The following is a 24467-nucleotide window of genomic DNA, read 5'->3' as shown; positions in this document are numbered from 1 at the left end:
TAATTCCAGAACTGTTACCTATTCTTTTCATGAGAAAAATCTATTTCTTTGTAATTAACCATACAGACTATAAATTCTAATAGTCTTTTATTCTAAACAATAAAAAAACCAAAGAGTCAAATAAACAAACAAAACCTCGGGTATGTGAAAATTATGACCAAAGCAGACTTCCAATATTTTTCAACTACTGGGCAAAATCAGTAAATGCAATTGTACTGAAGGATGCTATTCCTTTATGAATCCCAAAGTTTGAGAAATCACATAGTATCTCCATAAGAATTAAAAGTAAATAAATACAAAAGGATAAAGAGAATAGACACATTAAAAACTTGACTCTAATTATAAGCTTACTGGCAGAAACTAATAAACACAGTAACTAAAAATGCATTTTGGCACTATAAAAAGCTTTCCACCAGTTAAATTTGACTGTCTATTATCAGTCACGTTTAGTCTGGAAGCTCAGGCTAACTTAGGAAACTTATTGAATAGTTTGTGATTTTACCATGAAATATTACTAATTCAAATACATTATCAATATTTGGCCTGTAGAATTTTACAATTCCACAAACTGTTAATTCTGGGCAGTAACTTTTAATAAGTAAAAAAATCTTTAAAAATTCTAAAGCCACAGAAAAGCAGGCTAGATTCATTTTAATTGTGGAGAAAAATTTAGTGGGATTTTAAACTCCAATCTGTTTTTCCCCCTATGAATACAATATGCAACTATTTCTTTATGACAAGCCTATGAACACCATAAATAAAAGATTACTCCTATCATGGTTTATAATTTAATGAGTCCAAAATGTTATCATAGCCAACAACACAGGTAACCTGCATTATGCCAGACATATAGAAATCACCCAGAAGCTTTGAAATAGTAGAACTAAAGTCTTTCTGCATTTGAAAACTTAATGGCTTTTGAGGTGGAGGAAGAAGGAAAGTATTTAAAGACACTATGACATCTTAAAATCTGTAATGAAAGGGAAAAATTATCAATACCAATTAAAACTCACAAGTTATAATAATGTAAAACAAATTTGTCATTTTTAGCTGATTTTCAATGTTTATACATGCAATATAAATTACAAATACGCTTAACATTATACCATCCAAAAGAAAATAATGAAGTATAAAATACTTATGATAAATAAGATTATTGCATTTAATGTCATTTTCTTGAAAACCAAAAATTTCATATTCCTTAATCTAGTATCAAACATAAGCAACACCAATCCAAATTAGAGAAAATGTATGCCAACATCAGCTTCTGGCAACAAAAATAAAGAAGCTGAAGCTCTACAACTTGTCTAATTTAGGTCAGGTAATAATGGAAACAAAGAATATTAAAATTATTTATTTTATAATTATGCACATTGAAGGAAAGCATAATAGATAGCAGAGTTCTTTTCCATCATAAAATTATTTACAACCATTTAGCTAGAAACACTAGCTTGAGAGGTACTGGTATATTCCATTCATAATAATTTCTCTACAGCAAACAACTGTCTTATATTTGGAGCATGTTGAAGAAAATATTGTCTCATAAGTTCTTTTTGTTCTTTTGAGTCTTAATCACTAAGAGTTCAAGGTACTTTGGGAGAATTCTGGTGTCCTGGATGGCCTGATGAATGCACTGAAATTAAGCAGTGTGTTGGTATTCTGAAAATACTCTTAAATCCATGTAAATGACGTGTGGGTGGTGGAGCTCAGATTTCTCCTACTGGCACTATGACATTTGAAGAACATTTGTTATGAAAGTTTCACACCAATTTTATTTTGTTCTTTCTTCATTAGCCTCTGTGCTTCCTTTTCCATTTTCTTCCTCTGTTGTTCTGCTGCTCTCTTTTCTCTGTCTGCTATTTTCTGCTGCCTGAAGAGAAACAAAAGGGATCTGAAGTTCAAAGTCAGCCACAGCAACTTAGTGAGGGCCTAAGCAACTTAAGGAGACCCTGTCTCAAAATAAAAAATAAGGGCTGAGGATGTGGTTCAGTGGTTAAGCATCCTAGGTTCAATCCCTGGTACCAAAGGTGGGTGGGAAACAGTCTACATCTTTTTACCTTTCTTAGATTATTTCCACTAAGATACTACTTCCATTCAACTCCAGTTTTTTATGAGGATACTATTCAGAAAGGCTTGATATTGAGGATTAAATCTCTTGTTATTATAAGTCTAAAACAATCAGCTAAAAAGAAAATAAAAACTTAAGATATACCTTCCACTTAGAAGCTAGAAATCTTTGATCAGCTCTATTATAAGACAGAGTGGTGGGTATTTGCTAATTCCACATTATGAATACATATCTTCTCCTTAGCTTCTTCTATAACTCCACTGGCCCAGAATCACAAAGTCTATTCTTGTGGACTGACTTATGTAGAGAGTGGGGAGGTAGGATTGGGGTGATGAAACAGGAAGAAAAGGACCATAAATTGGTCCTAAATCTGAAGAGTTGGGGTGTGAGAAAATAACTCAAGTATGCAAAGTTAAGGAAGGAAGTGTAAGTCACAATTGAGCATGTAATAGTATGGTACCTTTTTTACAACTTAAAAGCTGAGCAAAATGTATACATACAGTTCTCAATCATAATTATAAATAGGAGTAAGAGAAAACTTATCTTTGGAACCATTTTGACTTTTACCATGAATTAACTAAGCTTAGAAGAACAAAATAATTTTTACCATTACTTAACTAAGTCTCTAAAATAGAACAAAAGTGAATCTACTTTTCTCTACCCTGCTCACTTGGAAGAAAATCTGATAATCTGCACTAGAACACTTAACACATTAGCAAAGAAAAACAAAAAAAGGAGACAGGAAAAGAACTATAAAGGGTTAGCCAGGTTATAAATAAATACAATAATCAATCTGATGTGGTTACTAGCTGAAGTAAAAATATCAATAACTAGTGTATGCACACAAAATAATTTATAGATCACTGTACATAAATATATACTTCACCTCTCCAGATTAATGTCTGAAATTGTCAAAATACTAGCTTTTCACTTTAACAATACTGATCATAATACTGTAATATTTTAAGGTGGCAATGGGAAAAGTCTGAGAGTAAGAGAAGATGGCATATGGACATACTTTTACATTGCTGTTTTTTTAGGAGTAGCAATGAAATATGGAAACGTCCAAATCCCTTTGGCTGAACTTGTGCAATGTGCAGTAGGAACCATGTCTTTTTTTGACTAATAGTCTCAGTCTCTGAAGCTGCTATTATAATGCAAAATGCTATTATTATTATTATTATTATTAAAAATTGTTTTGTTTAGTTTAGGAAGCAAGAGGGGAAGGAAAAGAAGGCTTTGATTTAGTCATCATTAAGATACTTGTGAGTTCATGGCATAAATTCTACAGAATATCATTTAAGATGACTGGATTCCAAATGAACAGCTTTTCCCTTTATCCTTGTGGCTAATGGTACCAGTAATCACTAAATCCTCCAAATTTTCTAAAACACTCTGAATTCTGTGTATCTATGATAAATTTTAAAAACAGAATGAAAAAAAGGATTATGATCCTTGCAACATGACTGTTATAGCCCACAGTTTAGAAAAACATTTCCTTTATAAAAGACTAAGCTATTCTGACCAAACAGGCATTAAATATTAAATACTCTTACTACCTCACTGATGAATATTAAAATGTGACCACCTTCCCTGTCAAACAAAAAACAAACAAAAAAGACATGCTGAAAATATAAAGGACAAGATAAAAACCAAAACTGCAGCAGTAACTTTCAGCTATTTAACTGCACCCTCTGCTGGTTACTAAAGATAATTATAATTTACCAACAAAGACAGGAAAGGAAAAAACAAAAATAAAATCTGTTAAGATAGATAATGGTAATTCATTTTCTATCCCTATGATAAATGCAATCTTTATTTTAAAATACAAAAAAACCCCAATGTAATTTATTATGTATTTTTAAAATACTTAAGTAAATTAGATACATTTAAATGAGTTTTAATCTGTGACCATAATCACATAATCTCCTTTAAGATAATTCTCTTTTTACTCTTTGGCCTAATACAAAAATAGCAAGAATGAATTTTATTGCTCACCAAAACAAAGAAAGAACTATCAACAAAATGAACTTTAAAACCCTCAGAATAGCATTTACTTCTCTGTAGGACAGGTAGCTCACAAGTTTTCTACTATGTTCATAGGGTTTTCATGAATATCAATTAAGATATACATACAGATGAAGAGCACTACATTATTTTCATTCAAATATGCAGAGCTGGGCACTACACTAAACCTTGAGGAAATTAAAGCAAAGCAATAATTTCTGACCTAGAAGAATATATATGGTAGCTCAAATTTATAGTATAACATAATGATTACAATAAGATATTTACATGTAAAAGATTTCCCTTGCTCTTAATAAAATTATTTTATTGCTATAATGCTTTAATTTTTGATAGCATACAAAATAGCATATGCTTCTAAGATACAGAACAAGGCCACCTGAGGTCAAATGAGGAAGAATGAAGATAGACATTTGGCAGAATAGGCTTCCTTGACCTTAAACACAATAGGGAACAAATCTAGTTCTAATTAGGTTGTGATGTAAATATCACTCAAATACCTCAGAACTTCTTCTGCTTGCCAGGCTGCATCTTCTTCTTCTTCCCATGCATTGGTATTTTCTTGCCAGGTATCTAAATCACCTAATTCAGACTAAATTAAAAACAAAGCAAAATTAAGATAGTAAAGAGCCATCTTTGTTCCTCATGGCAGTCAAGAGTATCTTCTGAAACATAATTCAGAATCTGTCACTCTCCTGTGGTTTCTCAACTTCATTACTATGTCTTCTACAAAGCATAAATGATTTGGGCCTTGAGCTGCTTAGAACTGCGAGTTTCCTGATGATACACGAATTTCAGTGCTAAAAAGTCTTGCGCAAGTTCAGTTTTATTCCTATATTGTTTTACAGGATACTGTTTTATACTTAATTTTCTGCTTTTGCTTACTTAGTTTGGAACAGATAAGAATAGAATATTTCTTCTTTCTGTTTCTCTCTCTTGAATAAGAGGAAGGGGAAGAAGTGAAGACACTAACTTATCCCAGACAAAATTAGAAATGTTTGGACTAAACTCTGTGCTGAAGAGTAGTTTCCAAAATAGCATAGTCATCTTCACTTAAGCATATGTAATTTTGTAATTAGAAGGAGATTTGTTCAGCTCCACTTACTATCTCCATCCTAGGCAAAAATTACAAATTAGGAAAAATTTATCTTTAACTGGAGTACTAGTTCTTCCTCATGCTTCCTTTTCCCTGCTCTATATAACTGATATCATCAGCCTGGTTACTATCTTTCACTCTTCTCCAGTTCAGACCACTAAAAAGTTCTTCCCTCCCAACACCCTCCATCTTCCATGAACCAGGAAAAATGAGATGTTTGCTTAGGTGTGGAAGTGATAATATGCATAAAATAACTGGTACCAAACTGCAAATCAATTATATTGTTTCAAATACTTACCCCCTAAAAATGTTTTGAGTTTCTTCCCTTGACCATAAATACAATAACATCCTCTGTTAAATATTCCTAAAATGTTTCTGATTATCTGTTTAGTATGTTTCTAGAAATAAAGCTGTTAACACAAAGAAAAGAAGCATTTTTAAAGCTACTGAACCAAAGTATAGATGATACTCTTGAAAAGTTGTCCCAACTTATCCTCTCGACAGCAGTTAGTAGAAGTCTTGGTTTCCTTATACCTTTGTCAATACTGATAATGGCCTTCTTTTCTACATTTGCTAACTTGATAAAACTTTAGGGCTGAGGAGATAGCTCAACATCGCAAAAAAAAAAAAAAAAAAAAAAAAAAAAAACCTTTAAAAAAGGTATCTTGTTATTTTTACTCTGAATTTCTTTGAGAACAAGATCAAACTTTTCTTCATGTTGTTATGTCTATTTCTATTTTTAAGATTTTTTAACATTGTAAACAAATGGGGTACATCTTGTTTCTATTTGCACATGAAGTAGAGGCATACCATTTGTGTAATCATACATTTACAAAGGGTAATGATGTTTGATTCATTCTGTTATTTTTTTTCCTCCCCCCCTCTCCCACCCCTCTTTTCCCTCTATGCAGTCCTCCTCCTTCCTCCATTCTTGCCTCCTTCCCAACCCCCACTATGTATCATCATCCGCTTATTAGTGACATCATTCGTCCTTTGGTTTTTTTGAGATTGGCTTATCTCACTTAGCATGATATTCTCCAATTTCATCCATTTGCCTGCAAATGCCATAATTTTATTATTCTTAATGGTTTAATAAATTTTTAGTTGTTAAAGGACCTTTATTTATTTATATGTGGTGCTGAGAATTGAACCCAGTGGCTCACATATTTCAGGCAAGCGCTCTACCACTGGGCCACAACCCCAGCCCCAAGTTATATCTATTACTTATTTGCAAATTTTCCACTCATACTGTTTCTCAATTTTTCCAACTGAGGTATTTGATTATTAGTATAGGTACGACATTTAGATGTAAGAAAAGTAAACCTACCAAGATCACAATAATAGAGATGGCCTTCCCAATAAAAAAGAAAAGACTGAAAAGGGTTATATAGATTTGCCTACCCAAAAATTAGATTTATCTGCCCATCAAAAAAAACATCAAGGGCTGGGGATGTGGCTCAGTGGTAGAGCAGTTGCCTAGTATATGGGAGACACTGGGTTTGATCCTCAACACCACATAAAAATAAATAAAATAAGGGTCTATCAACAACTAAAAAATACTTTTTAAAAATCATCAAACCAAGTTATAAAGTCAAGAACAAGCTGAAAAAACATTAATGATGACAGAAAAAAGTTTATATTCTTAGTATAAAAAGAATTCCTACAATATAAATTATAAATTTAAAAAGAAAAATAGAATGTTCAGTTTAAAGGAAGACTAATTTGTAGAATGAGTAAGATATTTTTGGTGTTGAGAACAAGGTTAGCTTTCTCTCCTGTGCAATCAGTGTCCCTTTACTTTGTCTGCTTGGGAGGATCCATCCCCAGACCTAAGCTTAAGGATGCTTTGATTGATTATATTAGCTACCTATTGTTGTGTAATGACCCCAATAGCACTGGAGAACTCCTTCATCTACCCTATGTACCCCTTCCCCACTCTTTAAATGGCTGTATATTTTCAACTTTATAATGAGCTATATAAGAATTACAGTTAGGCAGTAAACATTACTAATTCTCCTGGCAGAGCTAAATTACTTTACCAATATAGATCAACATACGAATAAAGTTTAAAACTGAGAAATAGATAAAATTAAGTATTATGATGCTATGTTATTTTGAGAAATATCTATGATGTTATCATAGTCTCATTAAAATATCTGACATTATTGTATCATGTAACTGCATAGGAGTTATCAAAGTTCATAATTACATTTGTATATGATTACTTATCTAATATTATGTCTCCCCCACTAAAATGCATTCTTCTGAGGCAAAGACGCTGCCTGTTCTGATTGCTTACCACTGTATTACGAGGGCCTAGCACAGGGTCTGGCATTAGCAGGAACAGTTATTGATCAGAATTCAAAAATGCATAAACACTGATCCCCTAGAAAAAGTGGCCTCAGAAAACACACACTCATTTTCTGTCTCTCAGATCACTTGTTCTGGGAAAATCAGCAGTTATGTCATGAGGAAATTCATGGCAAGGAACTGAGGCTTTGTGTAAACAAGCAGCATTAATTGGACAGGCATGTAAGTGAGACTCCTTTGAAATGAATCCTCTAAGCCCAGTCAAGCTACTGTAGCCCCAGTGCAAGGACTTACTCACACACTCATTAAAAACCCTGAGCCAGAAGCATCCAATTTAGTCAGTCTGGATTCCTGATCCACAGAAACTTTATGTAATAATAAATATGTATTATTGTTTCAAGTCACTAAATTTGGGATCACTATACAACAGGTAACTAATATAATCAATCAAAGGATTCTTAAGCTTAGGTCTGGATCCAAGTATTTGTATGTTTTAAAAATCTCTAAAACTGATTCTAATAATGTTCTCATGGTTGAGAAACTCAGTTGGCTACTTTCTTTACTACTTCCTTTCTTTTAAAATTTTCATTTACATGATTTAAATGAAATCATACTTTAAATGTAAATAAACTCTACTAGGGAAACAATCCATAACTCACTTAAAACTAACCTGCTATAAAGGTTTATGTCTTAGAAGTAATCTCCTGAAGTCCTTATTTATAAATAACATATTTTGTCTCTACCTTTCATGTGAACAATGGGATCCTGATATTAGTATTTGAGTAATTTGCAATCTCATAAAATGATAAGAGTGGTGAAACTACAGATTAACTTCTTGCAAACTGATAAACTTGTTTTAAAGTCATAGAAATTATAAATAATCATGTTCATTTAGTCATTTTCCTCTACTTTAAAGAAAAACAGAACCAAGTCTTTCCCTCTCGTTTTTTAACATACTTACAGATTGGTGAATAAAAGGCATATCTTGTGTAGCTGCTAATCTACTGGAGAAACCTGTGCTACCATCTGGGACGCCAAAATTTAATGGTTCTCTCTTTTTAATAATGATCTGAAAAAATAGTTGAAATAAGATTATAGGGATGTTTTACACAGAATTATATTAAAATAGATAACTGTCCAATGCATTTTGTAATGACTTAAAATATACTATTCTTTTCAAGAAAATTTAATTTAAAAACAACAACAAAAATATAGTCTGTAATGAGTATCAAAATTCTCGGGAAACTGTCACAAATCAGTTTCAACCTAAGAAAAATTGTGTTTTACTCCCTAAAAATAGTAAGTTCTCATCTTCATTTTTCCTCTTCCTACTTTCCCCAGAACCCCAAAATATAATTAGGATATTTTTAATTACTATATCATTTATAATATCCTGCTGAAAGTACCACCAGCCCCCTCAACATGTCAGATATCTATAAATTCAGTAACTCACTTGGGTCAGTAGTAGTAAAATACTCTTACTTGAATTCTGGTTACTTTTATTAAAACCATTTCCAATCTAATTAATTTTAAAAAGTACTATTATAATAAATATGCTGTTGTTATGATGAACAGCAATATACTTCCATGATACAAAGTATTCATCTAGTATGACACTTATAAATAACCTTTGAAAAACACACAATTTAATGCTTTTCAGTTTTGAAGCATTTGGACAATTCAATATAGCATAATGTAAATTTTATTAACCTAGATTATATAAATATAAATGTATAGCTGAAATTAACTAGGTAGAAGAGAGTGAGGAACTGTAGTAGGAAGTGGAGAATAAATAATGTCCTCATTTTATAAAGTGTATGCGTATACATCTATATGAAAAATTTTCCTTATTGGATTAAATAAGAAATGAAGCACTAACTGTGTTTATCTCAAATAGAAGAGTGGAATAATATTACAATATATGAAGGAGTTGGAAGAAAGGTAAGAACAGACTGAAATAAATCCTCAATTACCATAGTATGATGTCAATAGGTAATGTCGATGACCAGTAAATCAAATACCAATGTATAATGTTACAAGTCTTGGAGATACAACTTACTACATCTATGTCTAAGTCATTTGAATATATGAAGTTTTTATTTAATATGACAGAAAACAAAATGATAAAAAAAGATTTTTCAATAAATACTAATTATACTGTTTAATTTAAAAGTACAAATCTTTAACATACTTTCTGAGTTTTCCTTATAGTTGGTGTCATGTCCTTAAAATAGTCAGGTTCCATTTGTTCCAAAGCATTTTGTTGTGTTGCCACATTCCCATTCCCTCCTTCAATCTTTACACTTGTGGGTGCATCTTCATCCCAGGAAGTCCACTCTTCCACATCTGTCTAAATAGTTAACATTGTAGGCTATGAAGGGACAATGCACTGAACAGCTCATTACTCATTTATTAGAAAAATGGGCTTTCTGCAAACACTTGTTTTCAAACATTTTTTGACCCACAGTTCAATTCACATACCAAAATGAGAACAGATGTTTAAAAAGTACTTTTATTACGGGGTAGACATTCTAAAATATTCTGTTCTGTTCTATTTTGCTCTATTCTTTCCCATTAAAAAGAAAAAAAGTAAAATAAATAAATAAATAAATAAAGGAAGGAAGGAAAAAAGCAAGTGCTTTGAAAACTGAACCAACATTAGGACTATAGCTCAAAGGAGGAAGACTGGAACTTTCCACCCAAGTCTAATCAAACTTATAAAATAAAACATATTAACACTGTAGAATTTAAATAATCTCAAAATACAATATTTAAAATGCTTCTGAAACAATCCAGAATTTATTATTCATCACATGTGGAATCAATAAATCTCAATTCACATGGAAAATAAATTAATAGATGCCAATTCCTCAATGATGTAAGTTGGCATTATCTAAGACTTTGAAATGTAAAAATGTTCCAAAAAAGTCACAGAAAACACTTGAACCCACTGGAAAGAATAGAAAATGTCAGCAAAGAAATAGAAGATAAAATGAAGAACCAACTAGAAATTTTAAAACTGAAAAATACAAGAACGGCAACAAAAAAAACCCCAACTACCAAATTTTGACTAATGGTATACAATTCAGTTTGAAAAATACTGTTCCATAACAGTTAATTTTTCAAAAAAAATTTACCTGCTTAGGAACTGATGAATAATCAACTGTAGTTGGCAAAGTTATTTGGTCTCCACTTAATTTCCTTCCTCTGCCAGATCTGAAACAAACATGAAATAATTTATTTCAAGAACTACCAAAACAAAGGGTGAAAAGCATTACAGTCAGTAATTTAAGGCTTATAAAATAAGATCTTTCTCAATTTCATAATTATTGATTTTAGTAATTATTGCTCATCAAGCTATGATGAAAAAAAGGCATGAATCACACATCTTGTGAAAGTCTTTAAAATCTTATGAAAATGTAGCTGCTTTCGGGGTTAGAACTCAGAATTACAGAGAAATATAAAGTCAAAAACAAAGATGCAAGGTAGTTTCAAACCATACTCCTTGGAGTATAGGTGAAGCTCTGGGTCATCTTATAGTTTCATTGTAAGGGGTGGACTGGCTTTTATGTTGTACATATCGGGTTTCTTGGTAAGACTATTATAAAGTTTAAAAATTGCTAGGTTGAACTAAATTATAAACTGAGTTTTAATCATCAGTAGGAAAAGTACTACAGGATGTACTGTTACTCGACTGCTAAGAAAATGGGCTCCAGACACTTTGCTGGGAAAGTGGGCTTTGGAACCTGTTACTTCTATTGAGTCTAGATAGAATTACCAAAACTCTCAGTTTCAATACCCTCACGTGTAAAATGCAGGTATTCAAACCTGCTTTTGTAGGGTTTTTGTGAAGATTTAATTGACATATTTAAAGCCTAGACAGTGCCTGCTACATAGAAAGAAACTCAGGTAGCTATAACAAATGATTAGTCATTTGCTTCATTTCAAGTAATCTACAAACTATCTTACTTAGAGCTAATTGGTAAAGACAGTTATCAAGATGTTACATATTATTTGTTTAAAGGATGAACAGAAGTAGTATAGTCCATGACAAAAGCTTGGTAATTTATAACACATGACCTGTTCTTTTTGACACTTAAAAGAGGTTTATCTTAATAGAGTTGGTTTTCATTAAAACTGAACATATAAATATGCTATATATGTTATATGTATTTATATTAACTGCAGAAATTTATAGTGATAACAGGAAAATCCTTAATAGTTAAAATCAAATGCAGTTTCTTATTCTAAAACTGATCAATACAAAAAGAAAACACCTATAACTCATCACCAGTATTAATACAATGCTTCTTTTAACATTCTGGTAATTACTATTCATTCTTATTCTAGTTTACATAGTGAATTTCTCATCATTCCCTTTTATTCTCTGATAACTTGAGTACTTAGTTCCCTATTTTTTTCTGATTCCCAAATCCTGTCCTCTTGGGTGATTTTAACAGTCAACCACCTAAATTTTCCATTTCTTTCTCCATTTCATAGACTTGTTCCCTCTGCAATACTCTGCATTCTTATATTTCCCAGCCTTCTTTGGATCTAGGTGGCCATATAGCTAAGTTCCAGAGAGTGGGAACAGAATTGCTGTGTACAACTTCTAAACCTATCTACTAAAAAGACAGCTAATTGCTGTCCACTTTCTATTTTACTCTACCTTACTCTTAGTGCATCAGTAATATTTTCACTGTACCCCTAAGGCCAAAATAAATACCAACTGTTCCACTGATTAACTAGTTAGGCACAAACAACTTAATACTCATGTATGTCTTAAGTGCTTAGTTGCCACTGAAAAGTCAGTTGAAAAAATAATACACATAAATTTAAAGAAAATGTGTTTTTTATTTTGAATGAAATAAAATTCCTTACTAATGCATTGTGTGTGCCTGTTGGACACTGCATTGCTTCTCAAGCATTTAAATCAAATTAGACACTGCCACCTTCATTTTCTGTTCTACATTAATTTTGGTGTAGTACTTGATTTTATTAAAACCTAAAAACCTAACTTTGCACAGACATGTCATGAAACATAAAAGGAAACAAAAATTTATCTTCAGCATTAAGAAAAGTTCACCATAAGGAATGATGCTAGATCTCATGTTGCAAACAGAAACTACCTTGAGTTATGAGTTCATGTATATTCAACAGATATTGACTATCACTGTGTTCCACTGGGGTTTAAAAATTTTATAGCACCCTGTGGGAAGCCCTGAGGCACCTTAGCACACAGTTTAGAAGCCATAGTTCTAGAGTATGGTCATGTGTCAAGAGAGAAGGAACTGGAATCTATGGATAATGGATAACCTACTGATGCTGAATAAATTACTTGCTCTGGACTACCTGCATATTCTGGAATATTACTTAAGAATTAAAAAAAATCTGTTTTATTTAGGATTTCTGTTACATTTTTTAATAATATAAAAACAACATTCCTATAGTAGTACCCACAGAAATATCTATGCTGAACCATTTTAAAACATTCCAATAATGACACATTACATAAAATTTCTGTGATGATTGTAATAATGAAAGCTAGGATGCTACAGAATTACTGAAATTCTATAGTATTAAGCACGTTACTTAAATGGAAGATGTAAGAACTTGAAAAAAATAAAAACAATTCAACTTCACTTTCTAGATTTGAAGTAGAAACACAGTATTTTAAAAAACACCAGGAATTAATGAACAAATATTATAATCAAGAGAGTGTACACACAGAATCTCTTCTACATTTTTGAAGTTATGAAGGAATCTAAAACTAGCTAGAGATAAACAGATCAGTTTGGATATAAAATTTACTTACCTGCATATTAATCTCTTTAGGAATGAGAATACCGTTGCTAAGCAGGTACAAACTTTAAATAGCCGAAACTGAGTGATGGCCATGATGGGAATTAAAACCTGCAGAAAAGGCACAGACACACAAAAGCATTAGATGATTTCATACTCCATAATCCTGTTCTTAAATCAAGTTGAAAAATATTTATGCACTGAGAAAATTCTTACATATTTTAACTTTTATCTAGAAGCTATGAATACAACAATAAATTTTAAAGTACAAATAATATTAACAACTTCAGAAATTAGGTTTTAAAAGAGTTTTTGATAGTTTGTGAACAAAATCCCTTGAACAGTTTTTGAAAATCATTTTGCTTAAATAATCTATTTTGTACAAATTTACTTCAGATTTTCAAATTCAAAAAGTATATATTGTCTTTTTGTACCTTTTGAATTTTGAACTATGTAAATATAGCACTATTCAAAATATTTTAAACATTTTAACCTTCAGATAGATCTTATTATACCCATTTATAAATACAGAGAAACTGAATTAAAAGAAGTTGAATAATTGCTTAAAGTCACATAGCTTATGAATTGGAAGTAACCAAAGAGCACATCTAGTACAATGGTTCACAAATCTGGAGATCTGTTCAAAGAAATATTGATACCTAGGCCGGATTTGAATCATTTTCCAAAGGGTAAGATCTGGTCACTGCCAATAAGCTAATAAAAGAGATAAAAACTACTCAATAGAAAAGGCAACAGAAAACAAGGGAAAGGAACAAATAAAATAATGTGAAAATAAATTGCAAGATGGTAACTGCAAATTATCTAACATTCCAACAAAAAGGTAGATGCTAGATTGAATTAAAAAGGAAGGCCCTATTATATGTTACCTATAAGAAATGTATTTTAAATCTCAAGATATAAATAGGTTAAAAGGATGGTGAAACTATACTATGCTAACACCAATCAAAAGAAAGCTGACAGGACTGTTTCAATGTCAAACAGATGGTAGAGAAAACAATATTACAAGATATAAAAGTCAACTGACAATAATAAAGGGTCCAATCAATCATAAGTACATGATAATAGAAAACATGTCAAAAATTTCACGAGTTCTCTCATGAGAGAGATTACATTATTAAGGCTTACAGATACGAAAAGGATAATGAGAAAACATTAAAAAACATTCTAAGCAATCTATGACTATTTGACAAATGAGATGAAACAAGTAAATTTCCATTAAGATACCGAAGTACAATAAGAAATAGGTAACCTTAAAACTTCAATATCTATTAAATATGAAACAAATTTATAGTTAAAAAAAACTTCCAGTTCTAGATGGTTTTACTATTGAATTTACTATTTAGGAAGGTGTAATGCCAATTTTACAGGAACTGAAAAAGACAAAATATTTCCCAACTCATTATTTGACATCAGTATTACATGGACATTAATCCAGGCAAAGACATTACCATAAAAAAAAAAAAATACTGGAGACTAACCTCTTAAGAATATAGAAGGCAAAATCACTTAAGAAAATATCAGTAAATCGAATACAACCATGCATAAAACCATGCATAAAACGACTCCATTATTACCAAGTGGGCTTAGCCCAGGTTGTAAGACTGATTTAACATTCAAAAACCAAAAGTAATTCACCATATTAGCATACTGAAAAACTTTTCAGTAGAGACAGAAAAGGCCTTTAACAAAATTCAACATCCATTTCTGATAAAAACTTGGAGAAACTAGGAATAGAAACTTTCTCAACCTGCTTAACAACATCTATTAAAAAAAAAAAAAAACAACCTATGGAAATATGAGAGTAAATGTGTGAAAACTGTACTCCTCCCCCTAAAATAACGAACAACTCAAGTATGTCTACTTTACCCCTTATACTCAACACCATAGGACAGCTTCTGGCAAAATAAAAGAAGGAAGGAGGAGAAGGGGATACAGATTAGAAAGAAAGAAAATTGTCTATGCAGAAAATTCAGTGGACTCTACAATCAATTATACTGTTATATGTAACATCAATCAGAAAAAAATGTATAAAACATCAATAAATATGATACCTAGGGACAATTCTAACGAAAGATATGTATACTAAAAATGACCCAAATTTTGATGAGACACGTTTAAAAGACTTGCATTATTTTAAAAGACTTATTCAGGGTTGGAAGACTCAATATTGTTAAGATATCAAGGTTTTCCAAATTGAGCTATAGATTTGATGCAATCCAAATCAAAATCTCTGTAAGCTTTTTCTCTAAGTTGACAGGTTAATTCTAAAATTCATATGGAAATGTAAAGAACATATAATTGCCAAAAGAACACTGAAAAAGAATAATGTCAAGGGCTAACACTACCAGATTTCAAGACTTGTTAAAAAGCTACAAAAAACAAAACTATGTAGAACTGGAGTCAATATACACAGATCAACGGAAAGTACAGAAATATACTCACATAAATACGAACTGAAATTTAACAAAGATGCAAAGAAAGTTCAGGGGAAAAGGATAGTCCTTCCAACAAATAGTGCTGGAAAAACTGGGTATTCACATGCAAACAACAAAAAACTTCATACCATTAACAAACAATAACTCAAAGTAGATCACAGACCTAATATAAAATCTGAAGCTACAAAACTTGTGAAAAAAAATTTCTGACTCTAGAATAGGAAGATAATTTAGATTTTTATTTTAAAATAAATACATAAAATGATGGTCAACATCATTAATCATAAGAGAAATAAAAATTAAAGTCGCAGTTAAACCTACTTATACATCTAATTTAATTAAATTGCTTAAACTAAAAATCATGATCAAACCAAATACTGGCAAGGATGTAGAGCAAGTGGAACTCTCATACATCAGTAGTGGGAAAGCAAAATAGTACAAAGTTTTTTTTTTTTTTTTAACTTATTACTAAGTCAAACAAACATAAGATAAATGAAGACATAAATAAACACAAAGGAAACACAAGATAAATGAAAACAAGTGCCCATACAAATAATTTTACTTGATAGTAATTGTATTTTAAATAGTTCCAAACAAGAAACAACCTAAATGTACATCAACAGGTAAATGAACCAATTGTATGTTACATACTCAACAATAAAAATGAATGAACTATTGTTATAATAGCATGAATATATCTCAAAATAATTATGCCAAAGGAAAGTCACGGTCCCAAAATGATAATACTGTGTGATTCTATATACTTAAAAAAAAAAAAAAAAAAAAAAAAAACAACCTCTAGAAAATGCAAACATATATAATGACAGAAAGCAGATCAGTGGTGCTTTCAGATGGAACAGGGAAAGATGGGAAGGACAGATTGCCAAGGAGCATGAGAATATTTTGGAGATATACATATATTTTTTTGAAAGTAGTCATAGCTTCAGAGACATGTATTTAGCCATCAAAACTAACCAAACTGGGATGGGAAGAGTGGCACATGCCTGAAGTACCAGCAGCTGGGGAGGCTGAGGCAGGAGGACTGCAAGCTCAAATCCAGCTCATACAAGCTCTCAAAACAATCTACACTGAGACATTTTTGGACAACACTGTATCATACAAATTACAAAATTTTTCAGATTGTGGTTTGAAATTTAAAAGAAGTCATTAATACTATCATTATCTTATATTGATTATTTGCTATTCTTTCTGGACAGCCAGTTCCCATTAGGAAACTAGGGCAATTAGTAATAAACACATTTCCAGATTTCTCTAGGAACTCTGATTTCACAACAGATTTCAATAACAATTCTTAATTGTACTAATTCTTACTATATACCAAGCATTTTTTTAGTGCTTTACATGATATAACTCACTTAATGTTCACAATATCCCTGTGAAGGACTTGAAACAAGTACTTTTGATCTCTATTTTAGATACTGACGCTGGGGTACAGGGAAAGTAACCTGCCCAAAGACAGAGAGCTGATAAAATCCAGAACTAGCATTTGAATCTAGGTTCCAGTATCTAAATCCTTACAGATCACACTCACAGTCCCTCCCCACTATAATTAAAGATACGTATTTCTAAACAGAAATGCTACAGGAACTGAAAACTAATTAAAGCTATAGTAATGACAGGAATAAAAAAATTCTCAAAAATGGTAAAATGGGTATTATTTTGCCATCCTTTTAAATATGGTCATTGATTTTACACATTTCTTTACACATTTTTGTTACCCATATCATATATGCATTGCAAATATTATTTTAGTAGTCACTATTTATTTAAATTTACATAAAATGAGTTTTGGTATAAGTTAAATTGACAATATTAATCTTGAATGCTCCCATTCAGGGGCTCAAAAAATGCAAAAGGAAGAAAAGGCAAAATCTCTTAATCTACAGGAGACAGCCATTTTTCCACTGTTGAGAAGTAGAGTAGATCATATATTAAATCAAGTCACAAGACATAATAGGCATTCTCTCTCTCCTCTCTCTCTTACACACACACACACACAGTTTCTGATAATGAAATTTCATTTTTTTAGTTTTTCCTTGTCTTCTGTCAAAGGAGGAAAAAGTATGAGTACACATTTAGAATAATGACTCCTGTGGTGGATTAACTCAATAATATATGTCATCCAACTTCTTAATTTACTAAGCGAGGAAAAAAGTTAACGATGATGCTCAAATTAAAGCAACTAGGTAACAACAGTCACAACTAAAATTCACTGGCCTCCCAGTCCATTAACATCTTTAGAAACAATCACTATAGTGGGTTAATAGAAATATTTGAAGTAGTAATTTCCTACGAGGGGAAAAATAAAAATCCACTACTTTTTTTCCCAAAAATAAATAATATAATTTGTACTTCAGTTCTATACAAATTTACTTAAAGGGAATGAAACCAAAACTTAAGTAACAATTATCATGTAATCACATTAAAGAGACAGCTATATATTCCTCCTCAAAACTGAAATGCTGATTCATTTTTAAATTACTCCATATAAGATAAGCAATAACACTGGAAAAAAAACAAGGACTAAATTTGTCCCATATAAACACCAGCCCTATACAATTAAAACATGTTGTTTTAAAACTGATTTCATAAGAATAAAAGCAGAAAGCACTATCTTGTTTTTAATTATGTGGGTTGAGAATCTCTAATCTGAAACTCTAAATCTGAAATGAATGCCATGCGGACATTTCACCATGATACTTTATTTCATGCACAAATTTACCTTTGGGCAATGCCTATAAGGTATATGTGAAACAAATGAATTTTAGGCTTAAACAGGGGTCTCATCCTCAAAATATCAAATTTTATATATGCAAATATTCCAACCTCCCTTCTCTCCCTACACAAAATCTAAAATCTGAAATACTGGTCCCAAGTATTTTGGATAAGGGATACTCTAACTACATAGGCAATAATTTCTTAAATTCTTGAAAATAGCATATAATAAGGTTTTTCAACTAACAAAATATTTCCTTGTGTGGTTTAAAATTTTAATAATAAAAATGGTCACCTCAGAGAGGGATCATGGGAGCATTAGGAAACTAAGATCTGTATCTCAACCTGGGAGGTAATATCACCATATACTTTACTATACATACAGTTTATGTGATATAACTCAATAGAAAAGTTCAAAACACACACAAAACAAAACCACAAAGGAAAACATATTTAGTTCTCATGGTACCCAATCTTGATTGTTCTGCAGAGCCACTACTGCCAGTTCTAAGAAAGGCAAAACATACAGTTAGTTCTTTCTATTTCCAGGACTAATGTGGCGGGCGAGACCCGGGGCCCAGGGTTACGCCATGTGCATCTAAAGATGGCAACTGGCAGAGAAAAAACGGCGTCCTGATTATGCCTGGAGAAAGAAGAAAGCGTTTACAATTAGCTGTATGATAATCAGTTCAGCTGCCTAACGCGTGGACAGATATACTTTACATGTATGCTTGAGCGAGTGATTGCTTGACCTTTAACAGGATTGGATGGACATATCTGGTTACAATTGCTTATGCATGAGACTGCTTATATATTGAGGGTGTGTCATCTGGATAAAGGGGAAGCTGCTTCATGAACTTCGGAAGAGTACGTGTCTTTTGTCCCGCTGGTCGGGCCGAAAGAGCAAGAGCGGTGCGAGCTGCTTGAAGCAACCCAGGCTAAGCAGTGGCGGTTTTCCGTAGACTAAAATTGAGCTTACAGACTATCACATGTATAGTGATAAAGAGTTCCAAAAGAATCCCACAGCAATGCTCATATATTTTTTTATATATGGAAGCTGCCTCTTCATGAGGTCATTTACACAAAGTTGGTGCCTACAGATGGCCTACTAATTGAAAGGTTAGACAGAACAATGACTCCTAAAGAAAGTAAAATAGGAGATTATTAAAAAATTTCACTGCTGAAGTCATTTAAATGCTTCTGTCAAATACATTCCCAATCAACGGTTCACTCACATTCAAAAACACAACATTAACTCCCTTTCTCTCATATTGACTTACATTCAAACTGCCAAAAAGGCCTTACTGAAATTTACTAATATTGCCCATATTCTTTCCTATTTCCACTGTAACCTGCCTAGCAAAAGCCTTTATTACTTCTTGGCATACTAATGTGAAGTCTTTTAATTCCATTTTCTGTGAGAAGCTCACATTTTCTAGATTGTACTATAGTTATTACTATATACCTACCCTACCTGGCCTGTATATTCCTTCACCACTGGATTCTATTCACCTGTACCTTTAGTGCACTATTTGCGAAGACTTGAAAGAAAGGTTTTGATTGCTTCATTATGAGTAGAATGATCTGAATAAGATGGTGAATAAGACCTTCATTTCAAGCTCATTTGTCAACAATATAACTCTCAACCAAAATAAAAGGAAACTTCTCCGAATGACAATTTAGCATCAATTTTATGAAAAAATATAAAAAGACCGCTAGTAGAAAGATTAGAGTATGTGGCAGTTGGTGGGAAAGAAAACAGAACCAGAAATACTCCATCAGACACTAGGGAATGGGAACAAGGGCTGATCTCAGTATATACATGGATAAAAAGATGAGAACAAATTTCATATAGAGCCTCAGTAACCACAGCCATTACTTTCCCACTATTGTTGTCATTATTAGGTAAGTATTTGTTCACTTGAATTGTTCCAACAGTAACTGTAAATAAAATTCAAAGTTTTTTCCCAGTAGAAAAACAGAAAATTGGAAAACTGTTGATATAGAATAGAATTCCTTCCCTAGCAATTAAGAATAGCCTCATTCTATGGAAAATATGCTTAGTGATTAATGAAAGAAAAGAACTAGTAGTCATTGACCATCTACATGTGTCAAGTACTACCTAAATATTTCCTCATGTAATGCACAAAAAATCATGAGGTTTTTGTTTTTGATACCAGGGATTGAACCCAGGGAAACTTTACCACTCAGTCACATTCCCAACCCTTTTTTTTATTTTTTAAGACACATCTCACCATGTTGCTTAGGGCCTCACTAAGTTGCTGAGGCTGGCAATTATGCAGGTGTGCCACTGCACCCAGCCATCATGAGATATTACCTTATTTCATAGAGTCAAAGCACAGAGATAAACACGTTTCCATATTCCTGTATCTAATGACTTGTTCAAACCTAGATCTATCTAATTGAGCAATCAGGAATAACTCACTAAAGGGTTGGGAAGGTGGCTCAGTGACAGACTTCTTGCCTCACATGCATGAAGTCCTGGGTTTGATCCCCAGAACCACAAAACAAATAGAAGTTGTAACAACAACAAAACCCTAAAGGAAAATAACACCCCCCCAAATGAACATTTTTATTAATTCAGTGAAGATATTATAATTTCCAAGGTAAAATTTCCAAACAGTTTTTGCACTGAAATGGGAAAATAGGACGAGCTATCAACCAACACTTTGGATTTTATCAATTACCCTGATTTGCAGACAGGAATATTCTTCCATGCCTGTATTTACTTAAAGTTCCAATTCAATTAAAGGATTATAAATATTACTATGTAACAGATACCACATGGCACACTGGGAAACACCCCAAGTCAGCAGAGAAACCCTGCATTAGCTGCTCAATTGTCATGAGTTTGAACGTATACTTATTCCTCTTATTGAACACAAAAGGCTAAGGAGGCAGGACTCCATTGGTGTTGCTCAGTTGATATCTCTAGGTTTTAGCCAATGCCAAGTACATAGTAGGTACTCAAATATTTCTTGAATGAAAAGAAAGTAACATTCTTGAAACACTAATATATTCAAGACGTAGTTCTTGGTCACATATGTTCTTCCACTTCACTGGAATCATAAGGATGACCAAAAGGGTTGGTGTGTGTATTCCCATTTTAATTGGGAATAAAGGTCAACAATGGGCCTGGGTGAGTGAGGCACAGGATCAGGCACCCAGGATTTAAAGAGACTAATGAACCCAAGTCCCAGCTCTCCCCACATCACATTTCACTTGTGAAAACTTTTAATTTTGTACCCATTACTTCAGTAGGATTTTTGAAAAGCCTTCAAATTACAAACTTGAAAAGTATGTATCTTAGACTACTTAGCACTTTGGATGCTTTACAATACTTTCTAGGACCAAGCTATACTATTACTCTACTATATGTCCCTTAATAATTACTAGGAATATGCAGAAACTTGAGATATAGCAAAGTAAGTTTCAGGATTATGAAGCAACTTAGAGCTTTTGAAAAAAAATGACATCTCTAGGAAATCAAAAGAAATTCTGTTGTGTCGACTGAAAAACATTTTCCTACAATAAAAAGTAATACTATTAAAAGTATTATCTATTCGAAGGTATCGTTCCTTCTTGTAATTCTCAGTAAACCGCTCGAAACCCATGGTGTAGATCCACTATGTCACGACTCATTAAACAAGCCAGTCAATCTGTTTCCAACACACTGAAGGAGGCGTTAAGTGCTGTATTTCTCTAAAACTACATTTCTGAATCTTTCACACCAAAGCTTGAAAAACCATCCAATCAAGTATGGGACGAAAATATCCTCTAATTAAATCTGTAGTTCTCTAAAGTAGCTTAAAGGAAAGCTCCAAAGATAAAATTTACCTGGACTCACTTGAATTTGAAAAACAAGGGTTCAGCAGTAGCCGCAAGTAAGAAAAGAAAAGCGGAAACAGAAGTGGAGCGTGAGAGCTGGTGGTAAAGCCAACATTCTGTGCCATCGCTGGCAACCGAAAGTCGGGCCCTCAGTGTGGCACCACTGGGGCTGTTGGCAAGGCGGGTGCGTCTCCTACAAGTCTAAAATGAGTTTCAAAACTCAAGTGGTTTTAATATCAGATCCCCCACCTAGAACTGGTTGAAGAGGGAAAAAATCATACCCACTGCACAGATGAGAAAAAGCGTGCGCTTTCAGGTCACGCGTCCCACGCCCGGCGCACCGCGCTACGTGGAACGCTCGCGGCCGCCGGAGGTGGTGCCGGGTGGGCTGGGACGGGGACTGTGGGGAGATCGGCATGGAGAGGTTCGAGGCCTCTAGAGAGAGGGCAGGGAGGGCCGGCGAGTTTCCCTCCCGGCTGGGGAATTTCAACACTGGGGGTGTTCCGGGTCGGTGCCTCACAGGCCCGACTCCCACGCGTGAGCGCGCCATGGCTTGGGCTACACGCCCGACCCGGCTCCTGGTCGCGCTTCCCTCGCCCCAGAGGTCACCCTGACCCGGAAACAGTACCCTAGAGTGGCGGTCGGCCGTGGGGGGGAGGCGAGCCGGAGGGGCTCAAAGAAAGGTGGGAGGGCGGGAAATGGGGGGGCGAGACGGAGGGCTGACGGGGAAGGGCATGTGACACCCTAGGTTTGGGGCTGGGGTCGAGGTGGGGATTGGGAGAGAAAAGCCCCTCGCGGGCGCGCGCAAGCCAAATACACTCACCTGCCCCTCCCCCTCCCCGCCCGGCGGAGGCTCCGAGCTGCCGCGGGCCGCGCGCGCACACGAGGCGCGCGCGCGCGCTGCTGGTCGTTTTCTTGAGCTCGCGCTCCGCCTGTTCAGTCCCAGCCCCGCTCATTCAAAGCCGGGCGCGCGCTCCGTCGCAGCCGCCGTTGCCGCCGCGCAGCTGCCATAGCCGCCCTCTCTTCGGGAAACACTCCCCCAGCCCCTCCCTCTCCCTCCTTGAAGGCGGCTCTCCGTTGTCTCCAGGCGCTGACTTCCGCACCCCGCCCCAAGTGCTGCCTGGTCCAATAGGCAAGAAGCTGTGGGTCTGGCGTCGGGATTGGAAGCCAATGAATGCCGAGGGGCGGGGCGAGCGGCGGCCGGCCTGCGGAGGTTTGGTCGCGGCTGCCTTTTTTGTGACAGTTGTAAACCGTGTGGGATTTTTTAAGTGGAGTGCCTGGGTTTGCGCTAAGTTGTCCTACTCTCCTTTTATGTATAGTGCCTCCCAATCAAACCTTTTTCTGTCCCACCCATAGAACCCCGCTGCCAGTACTAGGGAGAAATCGCGTCTATTTTGCAAAAAAATGGGAAGGTCCCCTCTGTGCCAGCATATTTGTATGTGACCAGGACAGAGCCTAGTCATTCAGCCACCTGAGGGATGCTAAATGCTGACTTTCATTCAGACCTTTGCCCCTTTCGCGTATTTTTTTTTTTTTTTTCACAAAATTTCTTTAACTGAAAGTAAGGAGATATTTCACCGAGTTCCTTCATTTGTTCCTCTGTTGCAACCAGGGCTGGCCATTTTACCAAGTTGTGTCCTTTTAGTAGTTCTCTCTTTGCAACCTGATTCTAATAATAATAATTATTATTATTAACAATATAATAATCCCCCCCTCCTCCAGCAGCAGTACCACCACCACCACCACCTTCTTTCCCCTCTTTCTCCCTTCTTTATTTTCTCTTATCCAATGCTTTAAAAACTTTGCAGTTTCTTAGGGCAAGGGACCCTAAGAAAACTGGTTGTAGAGTGACTGGTGAGGGAGGCTAGAAGTTTGTATGGTCAAAGCCTGAAAACAGTTTATTTAAATCGTTCCTCAACTAGTTTTTTTCTTCATATAACTCTTTTTTTTACAAAAAACTATTACTACCTTTATTCTCTCACCCTGACCCAGCACTCACTGACCTACTTACCTTTGTAGCAATTTGCCCCCACCCTCCCCTCTCCAATCTACTCCACATTTCCGTTAATAATTTAATATTTTTAACTTCAAGGAGGGAAGAAAGTAAATTGAACTCTTACTGTGG

General features: G+C 34.1%; 1 protein-coding gene across 4 annotated transcripts; it reads right to left on the bottom strand.

Annotated features, from left to right (window-relative positions):
• Nucleotides 1-23390, bottom strand: EBAG9 (estrogen receptor binding site associated antigen 9). Of its 4 annotated transcripts, none has more exons than XM_079131394.1 (7): nt 23166-23390; nt 13315-13412; nt 10637-10715; nt 9691-9849; nt 8461-8568; nt 4594-4685; nt 1-1870 (listed from the first exon to the last, which is right to left on the bottom strand). In XM_079131394.1, exons 2-7 carry the CDS (start codon nt 13395-13397, stop codon nt 1750-1752), a joined length of 642 nt encoding a protein of 213 aa, XP_078987520.1. In that variant the 5' UTR covers nt 13398-13412; nt 23166-23390; the 3' UTR covers nt 1-1749. The 4 variants fall into 4 exon arrangements, with proteins under 4 accessions (XP_078987520.1, XP_078987519.1, XP_078987518.1 ...); XM_079131393.1 differs by lacking the exon at nt 23166-23390 and adding an exon at nt 22624-22947; XM_079131392.1 differs by lacking the exon at nt 23166-23390 and adding an exon at nt 22352-22604.
• Nucleotides 23391-24467: the final 1077 nt, after the last annotated feature.

Source organism: Sciurus vulgaris, assembly GCF_902686455.1.
Source record: "Sciurus vulgaris genome assembly, chromosome: 1".
Classification (NCBI taxonomy): Eukaryota; Metazoa; Chordata; class Mammalia; order Rodentia; family Sciuridae; genus Sciurus; species Sciurus vulgaris.
This window is presented reverse-complemented; position numbering and strand designations above follow the sequence as displayed.

Coding starts and splice junctions, on each gene's coding strand:
- EBAG9 (XM_079131394.1), bottom strand. CDS start 13,397: ATGGCCATCACTCAGTTTCGGCTATTTAAAGTTTGTACCTGCTTAGCA. Junction 10,716..13,314: donor CTAAAGAGATTAATATGCAG/GTAAGTAAATTT, acceptor TGTTTGTTTCAG/ATCTGGCAGAGGAAGGAAAT. Junction 8,569..9,690: donor CTATAAGGAAAACTCAGAAA/GTATGTTAAAGA, acceptor CTATTTTTTCAG/ATCATTATTAAAAAGAGAGA.